Raw genomic sequence first — 21,589 nt, forward strand, 5'->3', positions numbered from 1 at the left:
TTTGTGTTAACAGAATGTTAATACCCCATCATCCCTTTAGGAAGTATGAACACCTCTCTGACAAGTCAGAAGGGAGGAAAGGAATAACTTTCCACTGCCATTGAATTAACAAAATTTGGCCACACCCTTGCAGGGCTTTAAATAGCTAAACCCTGGGGACAGATGGCAGTTCAGAAGATTAGAGCCTTAGAAGAAAGGATCTACTTCTTCACTTCTTAGGGGAGGGAGAGAGGATTTTCTCTTTTTCATCCCTCCTCTACCACCTTAGTCACAATGTTTTTTGTTGCTGTTTAGCTGGCTTCTTGGCAAAGATACTGGAGTGGTTTGCCATTTATTTCCTCTCCAGCTCATTTTATAGATGAGAAAACTGAGGCAATCAGTGACTTGCCCAGGACTTCATAGCTAATCAGTATCTAAGGTGGGATTTGAATTCAGCCTGCCTGCCTCCAGGGCTGGCATTCTATCCACTGTGCCACTTAGCTGTCCTGACACTGTATTTAGTAGTAGAGCTATTTGCCCTTGGAGATACCCCACATAGCAATGGAAATGAATGGAAAGCTCAAAACATTGTTGGACCAAGAAGAGACAATCTGGACAGACATGGATATAGAGAAATAATCACAGTGGGGAGGAAGCAGGTTTCAGGAGAGATATCTAGCAGCAGAAAAACATCACTGGCTTTGAAGACTGGAGAAAGAACGAGTTCTGGTGTGATAGGACCTTTTCCGGCTGCAGCTTCCTGGTCTAGTTGCCAGTTGCTTATAGTTGGAACCTCTCTGACCTGACGGGTGCCTGAGATATGCAAGGCCACCATTACCGTGCTCTCATGACCTAGAGACTTACTGACTAGATGATGGAGACAACTGACTTACAGACTTGCATTCAGAGAAACTAAGTGCCACTGAACCCTTGCTGTGTTTGGGCAAAGTCAATTTCCTTTGATGAATTTAGAGCGACTTAAGAGGGTTTTTTGGTCCCAACATTGAATCTGAACTCAAAGGGTACTAGTGTTTGAGCCATAGCTACAACACCTGGCAATCTGTTGCTGTTGTTGTTCAATTGTGACCTCATTCTTGACACAGATACTGGAGTGGTCTGCCATTTCCTTCTCCAGCTAATTTTACAGATGAGGAAATTGAGACAAATGGGCTTAAGGGACTTGCCCAGGGTCACACAGCTGGTACATATCTGAGGCCTGATTTGAACTCAGGGATGAGTCTGCCTGACTCTAGCCACAGCACTCTTTACACTATGGCACTACTTAGGTGCTCTAGCAATCTAAAGTAGAGTTTAAGAGAGAATATTACAAAGAGAGAAATGACTTGCCAGTTGACCAGCTTTGGCCACATGTGCTCACTACATATGTGCATCACCAGTATTACATTCCAAGTTTGTACCCATTCTTCCTTTAGATGCTGTATATATTTTGTGGATGACTGTGCTCAGGCTTCAGGGACAGAGGAGGAGGAGGGATGTTTTATAATTGTTTTACTATGCCATCATATTAAGTGCCTTAATCAATTAACCATATCTACTGAATTATAATTAAGAGGAAGCACATAGGTGGGGGCTCACAAGGTAGTATTTTTAAAAGGCATCTCCACTACTAAAAGCTAGAGCCTGGTAGCAGTAGCTGCCCGCTGGGGACCCAAACCATGAGTGTAAAAAACCGGGTTAGAGAAATAGATGGGGTGATTCTGGGCAAGTCACTTAACCTCATGGTGACTCCAAGCAATCCTCTAAGATTATAAGTTAAGAATAATTACCGATACACAATGATAGAAGGGATTTCCTCACCAGGAGTTATCCACACTAATAAAATAACATCTCAGATTAAAAAGAAATTAATTAAAAATGTGGAACTAGCCATTTAAAAATTCTGCTGTCCCATTTCTGACCCAGAAGGGAGAAATCCCAAATGATTTGTAGTAGCTCAAAATGTCATGCAAAACAAAAATCGGATGCTGGATCTCCACAGGCCCCAAACCAAGTCCTCTGGGGTACATAGATAAATGCTAACAAGGAGTAGAACCTGACAACTTCATCCTTATTAATACGTAAAAAGGAGATGAAGTAAAATCTGTGCAGAAGTGTCTTGACCTCTTAAACTGTCAAATCCAGCATAAATATTTGATGATGAACAAGTCCAAAGAAAAGAAAATGTAGAAAATGGAGGATGGCTAAGTGGTTGAAGATTTGGAGTAAAAAAATAGTTGAATTAAAATCCTGCCTTAGATACTTACTGGCTATGTGATTTGGGGAAAGTCATTTAACCTTTCTCAGCCTCAGTTTCTTCATCCACAAAAATGGGCATACTAGTAACAGATCTTAGCATAGTAACTGGCCCATAGTAGGTACTTAAGAAATTCTTGTCAACCATCCCAGAAGGTAGTTGTCTTAAAGTAAATAATACACGTAAAGAGTTTTGAAAAATCATACAATGCGTTGCCATCATCATCATCATTATTATTATCACCAGAGCATGGTATTAAATCTGCTGCCCAACTAACTGTGAGCACCAAGTCTGATGGCTATTGCAAAACAATGTAACTCATCATACATGGCTAGTTAAGCCTTGGGAACAGAGTGAGGCTGGAGAGAAGGGGAGAAAAATCATACAAAGAAAGCACCCAGTACACAAAAGGTAAGGTAGAACAGTCTGGATTTTGTTTATTACTTTCATGTAATAAAGAACTTTTTCCTTGCCTTTTTTGTCTTTTTTTGTCTTTTTTCTTTTTCTTTCCTTCTTTCTTTTTTTTAAACAACAAACATTAAGTTGTGAATCAGATGTTAGGGGATGTGGAAGTGGAAGGAAAAGTGGTGACATCACAATTTGTTTTTTTACAACTTTACAACAAATAGGAGTCTGAGTCTGTTGCACCTACCAATGTATAGCAAGGGTGGAAAGGAAAGGCACACTTAGGTTTATGGACCCTTCTCCCCACATATAGCAGGGAAAAAAAAAAGAAAAAAAGAGGTAAGTGAAGAAGACCCACTGGATATATAAATGGACATTTCAGGGTCAGCCTGGTAATTGGTCTGATCCACATTGTCAGATGGGGGTTCTTTACTGTGGCAGGCGTAGCAATCGTTTGGGTCTGGTTTGCGAAGGGGCAGTCCCGAGTATTGCGTTACATCTGGTATTTTCCAGTGCCAAGTTCTTAGGAGAAGGATACAAGGTGAAATTCCTTCCTTCCTCCCTTCTCTGCCCTCATCTTCCTAGCACCTACATCTTTAGAGAAAGATCACAATTCCTGCTTAGGGAACAGAGTTCTTGACTTCAGGAAGCATGGACCACAGAGTTTGAATAGTCAATCCATGAAAAAAAAAAAAAAGGTGTGATAAGACTAATGGAACAGAAGGACATGCGTTTACCCTTGTTACACACTTTGGTCTCTAGACCTTTCAGATTCTCTAAATATCTCCTACACTCTAACTGACTCCAAATGGTTCATGTCAGTCTTTCAAAAAGTTCAAAACAAAACACCTGCAGAAAAAAGGGGGAGAAACCCAAAGAATTCCCCGACACATACTATACTGTTTATCTGATTTAAATGTAAGCAAAAAAACCAACACAATAATAATGTTCACTTTCTACAGTATGTAGACACAGTTTTTTTTCTCATTTTTATTGACATATTAAACAAAAAAAAACCTGTGTGCATGGACAAATGAAAACTGAGAAAGAAACTGACACACGACCCCGCCCCCCCTTAAAAAAAATCCCACAAGGAAACAAAAAACAAAATTTTAAAAATCCATTGCCTTAGAAGGCTTTTGCATCATCCATTGTGGTTGGCCTTGTACTCCAGGTTATTTATTAATCACAGCAGGGACCAGCCTGCCCAAATGAATTTCCACCTCATTTCATTGTGTACACTGCCTGTGTTCACTGGGCAAATGACTGGGGACTCCTCTCGGGCATCAGCCCCAGTGCCCACAGTGTGCACACAGCCTGTAGACACACCAGAAATGATGATGGTTACTTTAGTCTCTTCTCTGCTGGCTGAGAATGTCACCATATTGAAATGATATGAAAATAGAAGGGGGAAGAAGGAGATGTGCAGGAAGAAAGGGATCTTGCCACCCACAACACTGGGGTCCATGCTGGCAGCACAGCCTAAGGGTGGTTTGAATTGGCACGACTAGAAAAGTAATTTGAATTAGAGGGTGTGGTACTGCCCTAGTTTCTCAAGGGATGTGAAAGTATTATGATAACCACGACATTCTTCTTCAAACTGCTTGACTCCAATTTTCTAGAGGGTTGGAGGGGAGGGGAGGAAAATAAATATCTGATTTTTTTTTTTTCCAAAAGGGGAAAAAAGTTGAACATACTATAGCTCACAAGTATACACAACTGAGGGTGTAAGGCACAAATTTACATGTGGAAGAAAACAGGCTATTCACAGATGTAATCCCACGAAAAAACCCGTGTGATCAAACCATTAATTTATGCATGGTAACAGCCAGCATATTAATGAGTTCACACCATTTGTGTATTTTGTTTGCCATCTCACATGCAAGGTGAAATGAGAGGGCACATCACAAGCTGGTGCCTTCACAGAAAGTATTATCGATTGACACAGCCTTGTTGGCAGCAATGTTGCACTTCTGTGCTCTTTAGAAGTTTCTTGCAGTTGGTTTAGAAGTTAAGATCTGAGGGCATTTCTTTTTCTCGTTCCTTTTTGTGTGTGCATGCCACAGGTCAGAGACCAGCCAGAAAAGTAACTGATGGACTTAAATAAATATTCCCCTCTGAATATTTTTTCTTTTAGCTAAGATCAGACAGTCCAAACAAAAAGTTTAGAATTCAAGCTCCAACTTATTTACTCAGTGAATTTATTGGAAAAATAAAGTGAACTTAATTACTCCAGTTAATGGGATTCATGTTAAATAGTATAACTTTCAATGGGCTTTCTGAAGAGCTGTTCTTAGGATATGTGACAAAAGTCATTTCCTTAAGAAAAGAAAAGGTGAACAATAAATAAAGGAGTTATTTGCGTTAACGGTCACGTTATTCATTAAAAGAGAAGAGTAGCAGAAATCTATGACATAATAGCCCAACATGGCATTAATTTGCTAGAACAGGAGGCTGTAACACTGATGGGCATTTCACAGTATCTGCACATAGTAAACTTCTGCCATTGTTAAAGTCTGAGTTAGATTTATCAATGAATTCTTTTTTTTTTGTCTTTTTTTCTTTCTTTCATGATTCCTTTGTATGGACTTCTGTTGCAAAGGACGGAATGCTAGGCCAGTTCGGCAATGTCCAATGCAGTCATGGGCGAAATGTCGCAGTCGCTGTTCACCTGTGTGTGTGTGTGTGTGTGAGTGTGTGTGTGTGTGTGTGTGTGTGTGTGTGCTTTTGGCTCATGTTTGGATGTTAACTTAAGTCTTTTTTGTGTGAGTCAGAGCTGTTATTGAGTGGAAGGGGCAAGGGAAGATGAGGGGTGAGTCCTGTGGTTGTAAACCTTCACCGAAACATGTGGCCCAGTTTGAGAAAGGGTTCCACTTTCTCCCCAAGAAAAGGACTGTGTCCTCAGCAACACTGCAGCCTTCTTTGCAAGATTGGAACTCATGAGGCAGTTTGGAACATTGGCTGAGAGGGGCCAATTTCGCTTCACTGTTGGTTTACCACCTGTCCCCCTCCCACTGGGATTATGTACATGCGTCATTAGGTTTCATGGATGTGGAAAGGGGGGCAAAAGAAGGTTTGGGAGGTACATCTGGTTTTAGTGAGGGTGTGCGCTTCAGCCCCGAGCGTGTCAGTGAGTTGTATGGGTTCAGGCTGGGTTGCCTTGAAACAGTCACTGCCTGGGTGGCTGGGGCACCATGCACCTGTATGGAGTCCACCCTCTGGGGGGCAGGGGGCGGGTTGTCTCCCCTGCCAAAGCTCTGATTTCTAGAAAGGTGGGAGGAATTAGAAGAGTTAGTATTGTTTCTTTTGAGGGTGGTTGCTTGGTGGCTCCTGGTTAGAGAGTTTGTGGGATAGCTCCTCTTATAGTCAACACCGTAGGAAGAGGAGTGCATTTCCAGTCGTTTGCCCAGGCCATTCTGAGACAAAGAGGAGCCAGGGGGGCCCAGGGAGGCCTCCCTTTGGGGCACCTTTGGAGGCAGGCTGTCCAGGTTCTCGACCAGATTGACCCCGTGGTTGGGGCTCTTGCTGCTAAGGTGTTCCTTGATGGTCTTGTACTCAAGGGTAGCTGCCTGGTCTTCCAGGGACATCTGCGCTACATCACTCATTTTCGGCTGGTCCACATACTCATGTTGGTAGCCCTGCTGAGTGATGGGCAGGACCACCACGCTGGGGATGTGGCTTGGGGAAGCCCGGAGGGGGAGTTCGGTGGGAATCACAGGGGAGGACATGGGGGGCATGTCCTTGGTACAGGCATTAATGAGGTTCTGATTCCTCTCCCACTCCCGACTCCCTCGACTGGGCTTGCGCTTTTGTTGTAAGGTTGGCGTGGACTCTGGAGTAGGCAGAGCGGCCAGGTCAAGATGGTGCTGGTCAGCTTTGATGAGGATCTTGGCAGTGTTGCTGGGGGTAGCCAGTTTACCGTTGTGCATCAAGGGGGTCAGGATGGCTTCTGGTTTAGGGTCCTTCGACTGTGTATCCCCAAAGAGGCCGCTGAGCTTGGTCACACTGCTCATGGAGCCCCGGCGTGAATGGCTCAACTCTTTCTCCTTCCTCTGGGCAACAGCCACATCCTTGCGACGATGATCACAGATGCAATAGACAATGATGCCTGAGAAGACGGCCCCCATGACAAAAGCCAAGATGACCGCGATGGCCAAGAGGGTGACCGGGACGAGCTGATCGTGGCCTTTCAGATAACTTTCCCGAATCACACCTGAAAGACATCATACAAGACATTGTGAAAAGGTGAAAGACGCACAAGATCTTCTTTTGGTAAAATTTAACATTTAGCCTACTAAGTAATAACAGTAACAACAAAACAGCTACTTCTTGTCTCATCTTCAAAGCAAGACTGTACAAACAGTAGTTCATTCTTCCCTGCAACACCTTTGCTAAGTAACAAATAAACTTTGTTTGATGTCTTGTTTTTGTTCCGAAAAGGATGTTTCAGGACCTCAAGTCCACACCCTCTCTTTCATTTGAGAGAATGCCATATTTTCAAATATCTCCAAATTGCATTTTTTTCTTTTTTGGATTTCAAGTCAGGGAGACGAGTTCAGATTTGGTTTCCCTTCTCTTGTTTTCTCTCATACAATCGTGGTAACTCCAGAAATGGAAAGCCTTTTTATTTTAAACCCTTAAGTATGGGCTCCAGGGCAAGAAGAGCTAGGAAATTGGGGTTAAATCACGCAGCGAGGGCCAAATTTGAACCCAGGACCTCCTGTCTCCAGACTGGAGATGACAATACTTTATTACACAAATTCTACATCCATCGAGCTTTCTGCCTAGATTTTTTTGGCCATTGTTGCTGACAGATCTAATACTAGGGGCACATATTTAGTCCCTAGCAGAAAGGGAAGCTCTGTTTTCAGATAACCATGAGAAAGAAAGAGCTAGGAACCAAAAAACATTGTAAAGAGCAAATGCCCACAGGTTTCAAGTGTCGATATCAATGTGATTTTTCATTTAAAGTAAAAAAATGCTATATACACCCAACGCCAGAAGGGAAATGCTACTGAATGTTTGAGTAAGGCTTTTTCCTTAAGACATTTGAAAGAATTTGCAGCGAGGACCATTTTGTGGCATTTGCAGTGAGCCTGGAGATGTGTCAGGTCCCATTATTGTTTGCAAAGCCTGCTGTCACAGAAAGTTTCTTTGTTGGAGTTAATTTCTTCAATTTAATAAAAATTACGTGACTACAGCAGTCAATAATCTTACACAACATTAACCAAGATGCTGCCTTTTTAAAGGAAGTTACTTTCCCAATTCCTGCCTAATCAGGCACCATGCTGGCAGATGCTGATCAAAATCAAACACGAGAGCTTTTTCTTTTTAACACCGAGTGAACAAAAGTGTCACAATTGTCAGATCAGAAGTGCCTGATGTGGTAGTTAAAAAAATAAAATCCAAAAGGCCTCAATTCATATGTCTGGAGAGCCAGAGAACATGAATGCATTAAAGGCATTAACATGCTCTGAGGAAATGTAAACACGATTCCTATTCTGGAAGAAATAGCAAGATAGAAAAAGTCCCTTCAAAGGCCTCAGGAGACGAATCGTTCATCTTCCAAATCCAACCTTTCTAGAATGTTTTTCATAAAATTTAGTGGCACATATCAGTGATACCAATTAGGGCTATATGCACACATGCATTAATATTTATATCTACATCTATATGTATATCGATATAATCCCATCAAAAAATAAAACCCCCAAAGCATCAAATTTTTACTGATCAACTACTGGTGCCACAGGAAAAAGCTTAGGGGGAAAATCTACATTTTTTTCAAAGAAGAAGTTCAGTTTTTTCTGTTAAAATATTTTGATTATTGAGGAGAGAGGTAAGAGATGCAGAAGCTTCAAGCTTAAGAAGAGCTCATTTGCTCTTTCTCCATCCTTTCTCCAGCCTCGTTCCTCTCGTTGGTTGCTGTGGAAATGATTGCCCTGTGACTTCCAAGGGCTATGACTTCCAGTAAGGAATAAATAGTGAAAATAAGATCATCTCTTGAGAACCAAAGATCCTGTGTCTACACACATGTCCTTTATAATGAAAGACAACCACCGCAAAACATCCCTTAGAAAGCACAAGAAGGTTGAGAAATAGAAGCATTTCCAAATGCATTGTTTTTAAGAAAAGTTTCAAGATGATCTTTCTAGACTCCTAAAGGGTAAAGACTGAAAAGCATTAACAGCAGGGGACTCGAGCTATAACTCACACCTTTTCTGTTGTGGCAGTCTCCAAACAGTAGGCTATCTTACACGGCAATATATTTCAAAACGAAGTTAATGTATGTAATGGTTTTAAATTCATATTTTCTTACTGTTATACAAAAGCAGTAGCTCTAGTCTTCTCTCAGTGCTACCAACAGGTTGTTGGGTTACTAAAAATCTACGGTGACAAAAAAGTGCTATTTTTCAATTTTGCAATGACCTGATAGTTTAACTGAAGGCAACGTTGAACAATGAATATTTTTTCAGCCAAGTGCATTTGTAGGAACATAGCTAGAGAGCAAATGAGTTCGAGAAGTAGTTCCTTTTTTAAAAATCCCATTTAGAACCAGAGTTACAGACATTCCAAAGATAGCTCACTTAATTTGGAAATCCATTTCAAATTTCCTAGACAAGTGGTATGCATTACAAATATAATACCCCCTGTGACCAATTCTTCCTACTCTCTGCTAATATTACTATCAGGGTTGTCAGAGAATCTTACTTAGAATGACTTAGAATTATAGCTTTTGCTTAATATTTCCTTTACTGTTGATTGTATTCTTCTATTTCCCTGCCTTAATGGATCTGTGATCTCAATGGGGAAAGGCAGAAGGGGAAGGGGGCATGTCTTCTAACACTGAAGATCCTTTCACGCTTTGTATTCCTGTTTAGCTCTTGTCTCTGCCCTTCACAACCCCCCTAACGATATCAGTACAGTATTTGGGCTGCTCATCTTCTGCCCCTTGCATTCCCTATGTGACTGGATTAATTGTCTTTCTGACCAAACTATGAAAATATTAGTCCATGTTTCAGAAAATTCCTTGTCTTTGGGGCAAATTTTTAAAAATCTGCAAACATTCTTAGTAGCTACTAAAAGACAACAAGACTAACCATTTAAGAAAATGAGAAGAAATGGATTTTTAAATAACGCCATACAGGCTCATGTGACTCAAAAATGGGTTATCTGCATCCAGTTCAAAAATCTGTGCTTTTGAGGTTTGTGGACTCCAGGTTAAGATTAGATCTAGGGAATGTAAGTGAATTAGTATTTCTTGCTATAATAGATATATAGACACAACTGATAATGATATGTTCAGTCGTTTCAGTTCTGTCTGACTCCATTTGGAGTTATCTTGGCAACTGAGGATTGCATTCTAGGTCACCAAAGCAGAGTAGCAAACTCTCATAATATTTTCCCCTCTTTTGTTGTTGTTCAGTCATTTTTCAGGCATGTCCAATTCTTCCTGATCCCATTTGGGGTTTTCATAGCAAAGACACTGGAGTTCTTTGCCATTTCCTTTTCTAGGTCTTTTTACAGATGAGGAGACTGAGGCAATCAGGGTTAAGTGACTTGCCCAGGGTCACACAGTCAGTGTCCGAGACTTGATTTTAACTCAGGAAGAGGAATCTTCCTTACTTCTGGCCTGGCAAGTGTCTATTGTGCTGCCTATACACATATTTATGCATAGCTATATTAATATTTGAGGCCCTCCTTTCCTTATTAGGATTTTTGTGTATTACAGAGTATGTGAATGGAGGCTCTTAAGGGGAAAATGCACTGGACACCTGTATAAGGTCTTTACTATTCCATGTTCCCAGAACTGATCCGGTGATTTAGAATTGGTTCTTCTCTTGCACACCCATGTCATTTTAATGACTTAGAGATTTCTTTTGCTTCCAACTCTGAAATCAGCTGAAGTTTCCCCAGTGCTGCAATGACATTTCCATAGGTAAGTGTCCATTTGGGTCCAAATGGTTCCATACTGCCTGACATCACTGATGGGGCTCTCCACCACCTCCTGAGTAAACGAGGAACCAGTCCAATCCTATATTTTCCCTCAACCAATTCCTACTTGAAGATCAGAACAGGGAATCTGGGAGCCAAGCCAAGTCCCCTATTGGTCATCATCATGAAAGAAGGAAGCATCTTTACCATATCTGAGATGAGACATTTGCTTTTCAAAAGGCAAAGCTGAGGACTCGATGCTGGAAGAGTTACCATACCAACATCAACCCAATTTGGATGCAGAATCGGACGACCATTGCACTCTCTTCTAGCTCTAGTGACTCTAAAGAAAATACACTAATAGGGGGCAACTGGGTGGCTCAGTGGATTGAGAGCCAGGCCTAGAGATGGGAGGTCCTGAGTTCAAATCTGGCCTCAGATACTTCCTAGCTGTGTGACTCTGGGCAAATCACTTCACCCCTACTGCCTAGCCCTTGCTGCTCTTCTACTTTTGAACCAATACACAGTATTGATCCCGACACCTTAAGTAAGGGTTTAAAAAATACTATACACAAGAAGATCTCTCTGGACACAAGTTTCTATGTATGTTTTTTCTTTTTCTCCTCTCTAGTGAAGGTGCCTCAATAAGAGTTAACATTTACTTAGTGTTTATTACATGTCAGGTATTGTGATAAATGCTTTACAGTTATTATCTCATTCAACCCTCATAACAACCCTGGGAAGTAGGTGCTATTATTATCCTCATTTTACAGATGAGGAAAATTAAACATACAGGTCAAGTGATTTGCCCAGGGTCCTACAGCTGGTAAATTTCTGAGGCTGGATTTGAACTCAGACCTTCCTGACTTCAGACCCAACACTATATCCACTATGACACCTAGCTGCCTACCTTCCTTACTGTCACTTACTTGGAGAGGCATTTGTCATCACATGTAGGAAATGAAGTGGGCAAGAGAAACTGATCAGATCTTTTTAATTTTAAAACTCCCGGAACTTACATAGATAGCCCTTTCTCTAAGTGCGTGGCTAGTGGTACTAACTTGGAAAGTCTAGACGTCTTCAGGAAGTTAGAGGCAGCATCTCCTGAGAGGGAAGACGATAGAGAATACAGGCCTCTCTCTATACATCTGTGTAGACATGAGAGTGTGCATGGATACGTGTGACTACCTAATGTGGGAATTTACTTAGCTTGACTATACATGCTTGTCATGGGGATTTTTTGTTTGCTGTCTCAATTGGTTGGGGATGAGGGGAGATAAAAGGGACAGACTGCAGAACTGAAAATTGAGTAAAATTGAAGTTAAGGGAAGAAGAAAATGATGTTAGAGGCATTGACGTGTCAGGCTCACAGCTTCGAATTCTGGACTTGGAGTCAGAAAGACCCGAGTTTGAATTCTGCTTTGTACTTTTACAGGATACGTGATTTTGGGTAGGTCATTAATCCTTTCTCAGTCTCTGTAAAGATGGGAATAATAATAGCACCTAAGCCCCAGGATGTTATGAGGACCAGGTGAGATAATGTGTAGAATGCCTTGCAATGAGTAAAATACAATGTCAATACTAGCTATTATTATTATTAGAAGAAGTGTAGATAATTCTTGTTCCTGCTTCATTGTATCTATCTCATTGGAGCTGCTAAGAAGGAAGAGGGGCAGCAGGGTGGCACAGTGAACAAAAACCAGGTCTGAAGTCAGGAAGACTCTTCTTCCTGAGTTAAAATCAGGTCTTAGACCTGGTGTCTAAGCAAGTCACTTAACCCTGACTGCCTCAGTTTCCTCCTCTGTAAAAAGACCTAGAGAAAGGAAATGGCAAACAACTCCAGTGTCTTTGCTATGAGGACCCCAAATGGGATCAGGAAGAACTGGACATGCCTGAAAAATGACTGAACAAAAGAGGGAAAAATATCATGAGAGTTTGCTACTCTGCTTTGGTGGCCTAGAAGGCAATCTTCAGTTGCTACTTTCACCAAGCAAAAATGGGGTGTTGTTCCTCTAAGAAAAGTATTTTAAATCAATCTGTTAGCCACTAGTGATTTCTCACCGTGCCCTGAGGTAGTAAAAGATTGTCCTTCCCATTTTACAGTTATAGAAACTGGAGTATACAATACTTCAGTGATTTTTTTGGATCCATTAAGAACGTAATCTTCTTGATGCTCCATCTTAACACTCAAGATTTTTCAGGCCCTACAGTGATACTTGAACCTGTTCACTTCAATCATATTCTCTTTTTAGCACCGTGTTCTTAATATGACAATAGCACTTGGACCTCCCATTCCAAGAGACTTTATTTTTAATTTAAATTTGTTTTGTAATTAGCTTTAATAGTAAGTATAGATTTAATTTAAAACAAATTAAGTAATTTATTCAAGGATATAGGAGTCACAAATCATAGGATCTCATTTTTAGACTAGGAAGGGAACTCATGCAGTCTAATCCCCTCTTCTTCTTTCTTTTCCTTGCTGTTGTTCGGTTATTTTAGTCATGTCTGACTCCTTGGGACCCCATTTGGGGCTTTCTTAGTAAAGGTTCTCGAGTGGTTTGCCATTTCCTTCTCCAGCTCATTTTACAGATGAAGAAGCAAGCAGGGTTAAGTGACTTGCCCAGGGTCATGCAGCTAGTAAGTATCTGAGGCCAGATTTGAACTCAAGTCTTTCTAACTACAGGCCCAGTACTCTGCCCACTGAGCCACTTATCTGCCTCATCTTCACAGCTGAGGAATCTGAGACTCAGAGAAGTTTCTCTACTTGCCTAAGGCTATACAGATCTTCAGTGGTAGAGATGAGATTTGAAACCCTATCTACTGTCTTCGAATTGAGTATTCATCCTCCTTAATAGACCTGAATCAATGGATTAGTCAATCAACCAACAAATATTTATTAGTTATCTACTGTCTATTTAGAAAACAAATCAGTATCAAGAAGATTCTCTCTCATTTAGTGGAGTTCTTAGTCCAGACAGAGTCCTTATGACCTTAAACAGAAAATGTGAACGAACCTCTCTCCCTTCATCTTTCTCTTACACTTTTCTAGACAAAGGGATCTCTTTTTGCAACTCCATTAACAGGCATTCTTTTCTCTCAGAATCTCTTGCTTTATGATCTCAGTGGCTCCCATGGATTTAATTATTATCTCACTGCAGGTCTTTATATCTGGCCTTAGTGTTTCTCCTGAGTTCCAGTCCGACATCACCACCTGCTCACTGGATATTTTCAATTGGATGCCTCTTAGACATTTCAAACTTAATATGTCCCAAACAGAACTCATTATCTTTTCTCCAAAACCCACCCCTCTTTTGGCATTCCTCGCTACTGATGAGGATATCATTCACCCTACCTTGGTGTCATCCCCAACTCACTCTCTCTCACCTCACATATCCAATTAGTTGCCAAATCCTACAATTTCTTTCTTCATGCTAGCTCTCTCATTTGCCTCCTTTTCTCTACTCACACAGGCATCACTCAAGTTCAAACTCCCATCACTTCTTATTTAGATTATTGTAAAAGCCTACCATTTGGACCCTCTGCTTCAAGTCTCCTTCAAACCATCATCCAACCCCGCTACCAAAGTGATTTTCCTAAAGTCCTACCATGCTATCCTTTCTTTACTCAGTAACTTACAATGGTTTCCTATTACTTTGAGGATCAGATACAAATTCCTTTTCTTGACATTTACAACTTTTCACAATCTGGTCCCATTCCATTCATCTCCACTCCATCTGGTCTATGGTCCAACCATACTAGCCCATTTGCCACCACTGTGTTCCATTTTCTGCTTTCCATGCCACTTGTGTTGACTATGTCCCATTTCTGAAATTGTGCTTCCTCCTCACCTCTACCTCTTAGAATATTTGGCTTTAAGGCATAATTTAAGTTCTGTAGGTGGCCTTTCTGGATCATCTTCCCTAAATTGCCACCCTCTTTTCAACCAGGGTTTTCCTCCAGCTCTCATCTCTCTCCATCTCCCTCTCCCTTCCCCTCTCCCTCTCCCTTTCCCTCCCCTTCCCCCTTCTCCTCTCCTTCCCCTCTTTCTCCCTCTCTCCCACCTCTCTCTTTCTCTTTCTCTCCTCTCACAATGACTCACATCCCAATTTTAAATAAAATATAAAGAAAATTTCTCTCTTTATACCTTCAGCTTTCAGTTCCAAAATCTCAAGCAAAGTCTTCTCACTCAAGTCCCCCTCCCCCAGCTTCTTGTGGTGTTCCCCACTCCTCAATCAGTGCAATGGAGGAAAATCCCAACATTTTCCCTTTAGGTCTCAACTCATCTTCAATCAGTCTGACAGGCCAAAGAATTTCAGTTGCCAGCAGAACTTTATTCTTTAGTATGTGATTTTCTGTAATCCAAGATAATCATGGGTTATACTGTGATGCTTTTTTCCATGTTCTTATAAACACAGAAAACTTGCTTTCTCTTGAAATCAGCCCCCCACTGACCATCCTCTAGTACTAGATTCATCTTCTCTCATGTTGCCTTGACCCACTGGGCCAATCTTTTTGCTTCTTATTGCCTCTTCTAGGCCCTTCACTATCCATTTATTCTCAGGAACCTTTCCTCCTTTGAGGTTTACTCCATCTAGAAATATTGCCCTTTCCATATCCTGGTGGTGATTTTCTACTGAAGCCCATGTCAATCTCCTTCCTTTCTCAAATAGTTCGTTATCTAGCTACTGGTCTTCTCCTTCCATCCCACCCCCTGTCCTTGTACTTGGGGACTTTGACTTACATGTTTATGTCTCAAATACACTTGCTCCCAAGCTCATCAACTTTCTCTATTCTTATGGTTTTCAGCTACATTGGATCAAACACTTGGGGCTGGAAGGAAGGACCTTAGAGACCACCAAGATCATTTTACAGGTAAGAAAACTGAGGCTTAGAAAGGTGAAGTGATTTATTTAGTGTCACATAGTAAGTTAAATAGCTGAGGCAGGATTCCACCCCAGATCTTTCTGATATCAAATCTAGTACTCCATCTACTATAATTCCACCTCAGCCACATGCAGGAATGGTCATAACTTTGACCATCCACAAACATTTTACTTCTCTAGATCACAATTCTGAAATTCCTCCATCTGCTTAGAACCTCTTGACTTTCTGGTTCTCCCTGTGCTCAATGATCTTAAGCCTACTCTCTCTCTTTCTCTGCTTTGCTACACCATTGCCCCTGCTCTAGCCTAATTTTCTTCACTTGAAGATCCTGGCCCTTTAGTTAGCCAGTTCAACTTTGCACTGTTCTTGGTCCCTGAGTCCCTAGACCCATCGTCCTATCACCATTCATCCCTTTTTAAGCTCCATCTACCATCTGCTTTCTCCATTTCCTTCTGCTGAATATTGATGGAAGGAATCATTCTACTGTATTGACTGATTCCACTACAAATTTATGTTATTCAATCTCAAATAGACCTGAGCAGATGCAAACATCATTTTCCTCTTCCCTGACCGACAATTTATCATAGAGCAGGGATTCCAAACTCTCTTCTTTTCTCAAACCACTTATGCCACCACTTTCTCAGCAGAGGACCTTGCCTTGTACTTTCACTGAAAAGAAAAGAAAGACTGTCACAGGTACCCTCTCCACATCACTCAGCACCTTGACTTGCTTCAGCATTATCCCATATCCTAGAAACTATTTTAAAAAGATGAGTAAACAGCTAGAAAATAAACAATGACTTAAAAGATTAAAGGGGCTTTAGTAAAAGTAGATTAACCTTATTTCTTTTTGACTGATTAAGCTAGCAGGAAAGGATATGCTATAGGTATTGTCTACCTAGGTTTTTAGCAAAGTGTAAGATTTAGCTCACAACATATAAAAACTGAAGAAATCAGGACTTGATAATCATTGAATTACATGGATTTGGAATTGGTTATATGGCAGGTAGACTCTAGATCTTTGCTTTGTGCTGTACAACACTTTTGTCAGTTTGTTGGACAAAGGCATAGATTGCATGTTTGCCAAATTTGCAGAAAATAGGAAACTTGGGTATTCTTCTTCAGATAGGTGTCTGATGGCTTCTTCTCGGTATCCTTTGATGGATCATAATCCATGTTCTTCTCTTCTTTCCTCTTCTCTTCTCTATGCTTATTCTTTCTCTCAGTGATCTTGCTATTTCCCATGGATGGGTACAATTATCTTCTCACTGCAGATGACTCTGTAATCTAGAACTAGCCCTGGTTTCTGTCCCAAGAGCCAGTCTTATATCACTTTTTTTGGACAATTGAAACTGTATGCCTTGTAGGCATCACAACTCAATATGTTCATGAGACAATTCATTCTTTTCCCCCTCAAACTTTTCTTCTGAACTTCCCTCTGCATTTCTCTACATAGATTTACAGCATTGAAATCATTCCTCTACTCTTTAATCTGTCTCATTCCATATAGCCAATCAATTGCTAAATTTTGTTGCTGCCATCTCTCTAACTTCTCTCATATCTGTCCCATTTCCTCACTCATCCTTTTTCAAGTTGTACCAGATATAGCCTAATTCCAGAAGCAGCTGGTGGCTCATAAAGTTTTACTACCATCCTATCCAAAGTGCAACTAGACTGCCTGAACGCTTTCACCTCTCCATCTTTTAACTACTCTTCTCTTCCATTTTAAAGAGAGTGTTGAGTAGGGTGCTGCCCAGTATACTAAATCTCACCACTTCGTCTAAATTTCAAAGAAAAAAATTCAACAGTCTTTTAAAATCTTTTTTGTTATGAAAAACACTAAAAGGAGAGAGTGACTTGTTATAGTTCAACCCGGAGTCTTTTCCGCCTTACTATCAATTCACTAGATTGCCTGTTTCCAAGTTAGTGTGATATGATGAATGTGTCTGTCGCCATAGTGAAGTGATTAATAGGCATCTGTGTAAAGCAGACCCACTGACCACAAAGACAACAAAAAGGTCTCTGTGTCCTTTGGAAAAATATGCATATGCAAAAAGGGTGAAAATCCTCCCCCATGCAAGAGTGGATTTGGTTTGTCTTGGCCCTGAGTGCTCAAAAAGATGGCAAAACATCAAGAAAAACCCTAGAGTAAGATCCCCTAAAAATAGACTCTCAACTCTGCTTTAGAGTAAGACAAGACTGCAATTTCCCTCGAAATCCTCATGACAACTTGGGTGAATGGAATCTAGCAAACCAATTTTTCTTGTTTAAAAATCTTATTGCCATAAAATGTCAGGCATACAGGCCAGCAAGAGGGCAAGAATAAGAAAGCCAATCATTTTGCAAAAGCATTTCCATTTCTATATGAGTGCTAGTTATAATATTTATGAAAAAAAGTAAAAAAAAAACCCAAGACCCGAAATCCCACATTTTCAAAAGGAGGAAGAATTCCGAAGTGGAGACAATTTTAATGGCCTCAAAGCCACACCCAGGCCAATCAGGATGACCACACTGAATTTGAAATGGGAGCTCTCTGTGGTTATCACTGCAGGAAACAGACTTTTTATTGTGTCCCAGCATAATGTGAACCAGATGGTCCCAAAGTAAACTGAAACAACATCAGACATGGAAATGGAGCCTATTCTTATAAAATGAAAGATGAAGGGCATCTCTTTTTGTTGTTTCTGCTGGTGTTGGCGTTGAAGGCTCCGTTTGGAGAGCTGGTGGTAACCCATTATGTATAAAGTGTACTGGGATCAGATTTGCCCATGCTCACCGAAGCTCACTTAGTATCCTGAGCTCGGGAGCTATTTACAATTTCATTAATTAAGCTGGTGTTCATTGGGGCTAACCACAGATTTTTAAGTTCTACCAATCAATCAATCAATCAATATTTGTGAAGTGCCTACTATGTTCCAGGCCCTGTGCTGAGTTACTGAGGGGACGTGCTTAGTGCTACCACCCCTGAAATAACTCTATTTTGTGCTATGCCATTTATAGAGGAAGAAGATAAGGGTGTGTATGTGGGTGAAATCTATTCAATTAAACATATTAAAATAAAATGACAATAAAAATACTGTTTTCCTCTCCATGAAAACATGAATTTCTTGTTGGCTGGCTTATGTTTACATAATTCTTTGCTGTTTCCCTCTTTACTAATGGCAGTGTTAAAAGTCCATTATGGATGAATGGCTTATGCCTCCAGTCAGGAATCACAGGATCTTACATTGGGAAGTAACCTTTAAGGCCATCAAGTACAATCTAATCCCCTCTATAACAGGCTTGACAAGTGGCCAACCAGCCTTCATATTAAAAAATCCCCAGTGACAGGGAACTCAGTACTTACTTCTCAAAGCCATGTTTAATTTGTAGACATCACTGCTTGTTAGAAGGTTTTCCCTTCCATTGAATCCAAACCTGCCTCTTTAGCTTCTAGCCATGGCTCCACATTTTGCTCTTTGGGATCGATCACAAAGAACGGGGCAAATCCCCTTACCTTCCACTTACAACTGCTCAGCAACTTCAACTAATTTAAGACACAGCTATTATGTTCCTGCCATGCCTCACATCCTTCATTCTTTCATTCAATTCTTCTACATCATGGGTTTCTTCCCCCATTATTCTCAACGCAATCACAGAATCAGAGAATATTAGAGTTGGACATGATCTTAGAGATCCCTCAGGTGTAGTGGGGGAGCGGGGGGAGGAAAACAAACTAGGTCTGGACTTAAAAATAATTGGGTTTCAGTTATGTCATTTCTGTGACTATTAACAGGTCAATTTTCCCTCCCTAAATGTCATTTGTAAAATTAAATCAATCCTTGCATTGCCTACCTCAAGTTGTTGTGAAGAAATCTCAATATGCCACAGCAATGCAAGTTATTAATGTTCTGAAGAGGAATAACTTGAAACCCTGGGTAACTGGAGAGCAGAAAGGAAAGGGTGCTGGTCTGGAGTCAAGAAGACCCGAGTTCAAATCTAACCTCAGACACTTGCTATGTGACCCTGGGTGAGTCACTTAACCCTAATTGCCTCAGTTTCCTCATCTGTAAAATGATCTAGAGAAGGAAATAGCAAACTACTCCAATATCTTTGCTAAAAAACACCTCAAACAGGATCACAGAGTCATACATGACTGAAAAATGACTAAAAAAACCAAAACTTAATACCCAGGTATGAAGTGACATCAGTTGGTTCTAAGTCATTGGTTCTAAACCAATGTAAGGTTCCCTATATTGATCTGTCATCAATCATGTATGAATGATTCCAGGTATTAGGGCTCTCCTCACACAATATATGATGCTGGGAAAGATTATTTCAGATTTATACAGCTTTGGAAGATTGTTTATACATATTTTTCTTCCCTTTGCTGTATTACTACAAATGAACCTGGAAACCCAGCATCTATATGTGGATTCTGAAACCAGACAAAGCATTTCTACTTTCCAACTCCCTGGTCTCATCTTCTTCCTTTGAGGTTTTATATGAAATTAAAACTGGAGGACCAGGAAATGGGCTTACTTAAAAAATTATAAAATGCAGCTAATTCTTTGTTTGATTTCTTTTCAGTACTGTATTCCCCTCCTCCCCTCCAAAAGAAAGGGAGAAACAAGCTCCAACAAACTGGTCTTTTTTTGGAGCAACCCTACCATTGCCAAGTTGGTCTTCCTATATGATAAAATATTTAGGGTCCCTAGCACAAGACTGCTAAGGACACCTTAAGGAGATTTTTGGGAACTTCGGTCAATTCAATTGCTTTGGTTACAGTCCATCTTGGGCCCACGCTAATAATACCAGCTTGCATTTATATCATATCTAGTACATGTCATATACTGCACTAAATGCCTTACAAATATCTCATTTTATCTCACAAATATTATCTCATGTAATAATGAATGCCACATGTTAGTGGGTCATATGACATAATAAAGTTCTGTTGAGAGAGAGACTGGACTTGTACTTTTGTTGCCAAAAGAAACTGCCTCTGCTAAGGCAGGGCAGCAACTTAGAGTCCAAGAGATTTATCCTAGAGCTCTGAGAGGTTGAATGATTTGCCAAAGATCACAGCATCAATAGGGGTCAGAAGCAAGATCTGAACTCAGGTCTTCCTGGTTCAGAGACCAGCTCTCCGTCCACAAAGATATGCTCTCCCCAATTGTGTGGAAATGAATTTTAGAACACCACAGAAAAAAAAGAACTGAAAAATAGAGGACATCTTTGGTGTGGCTTAAATAAGAGGATTGAAAAGTACCAAGACACCATGCGTAAAGAATCTCCTGCGGAAATTTACAGCTAGGCGGCACACTGTCAAAGTACCTTTGGTCTTTTCCCAACTTCTTTGGCATTGTAAAATAAGGACTTTTTGCACATCTTCATGACCACCAAGATGAACAATATTTGGTTTTGTAGTTTTCATGCATTGCCTAGGCTTCCACCACTCAAAGGAAGTTGTATAGATATCGGACAGACACCATCGCTTCAACTTCATCCATTATTAGGGTCAGCCTCCTAACAGGGAGCTCTAGTCTGTAACATTAAGGATTCATTCTCTGGCTTGCCAAAATGCCTATCCATACCTGGCTGGAGAGAAGAATAGAGGGGGAAGGAGAACTGAAAAACACCTAGGGAACTTCTTTTCCTCTACATTCTGGAGCTGAAGTCCTGATCATCAGAATCGATCAGATGAATGCTTGCACATAAAGGAAGAAAATACTTTTAAAATTGAATATAAATTCCTGGAATTAGCAAAAGTATTAAGTTTTATGAAATTCTTACTAATTTCCTTAGTAATGGCTACCATTAACATAGTACTTCAGGTTTGCAAAGCACTTTACAAATAGTATTTCACTGATCTCACGATAACCCTGGGAGGTATAATTATTACCCCAATTTTACAGCTGAGGAAACTGAGGCAGAGCTTAACTGACTTGGTGAGGGTCATGTAGGTAGTACCTGTCAGAGGCCAGATATGCAATCAAGCTTTCCTGACTCCAAGGCCAGTATGCTACTTACTGTGCCACTAAACTGCATATACATAAAAATGCATTTGGAAATTTTACATGTATTACATACTAAGTTCTAGTAGACAAATCTCATCATTTCTCAGGAAATAACTATTGTCTAAGAAGTGAG

At 40.6% G+C, this 21,589-nt stretch overlaps 1 protein-coding gene across 5 annotated transcripts in view; it reads right to left on the reverse strand.

Moving 5' to 3' along the window:
* Nucleotides 1–2,645: 2,645 nt before the first annotated feature.
* The window catches only part of SEMA6A (semaphorin 6A), a 176,115-nt gene continuing 157,171 nt past the window's right edge, over nucleotides 2,646–21,589 (reverse strand). For all 5 annotated transcript variants that reach the window (XM_007497847.3, XM_001363758.4, XM_007497844.3 and 2 more), the window contains one exon: nucleotides 2,646–6,851. In XM_007497847.3, the coding sequence (XP_007497909.1) occupies nucleotides 5,659–6,851 (1,193 nt within the window). In that variant the 3' untranslated portion in view covers nucleotides 2,646–5,658. The remainder of the gene's footprint in view (nucleotides 6,852–21,589) is intronic.

Source organism: Monodelphis domestica, chromosome 7, assembly GCF_027887165.1.
Source record: "Monodelphis domestica isolate mMonDom1 chromosome 7, mMonDom1.pri, whole genome shotgun sequence".
In the NCBI taxonomy this organism is placed as follows: Eukaryota; Metazoa; Chordata; class Mammalia; order Didelphimorphia; family Didelphidae; genus Monodelphis; species Monodelphis domestica.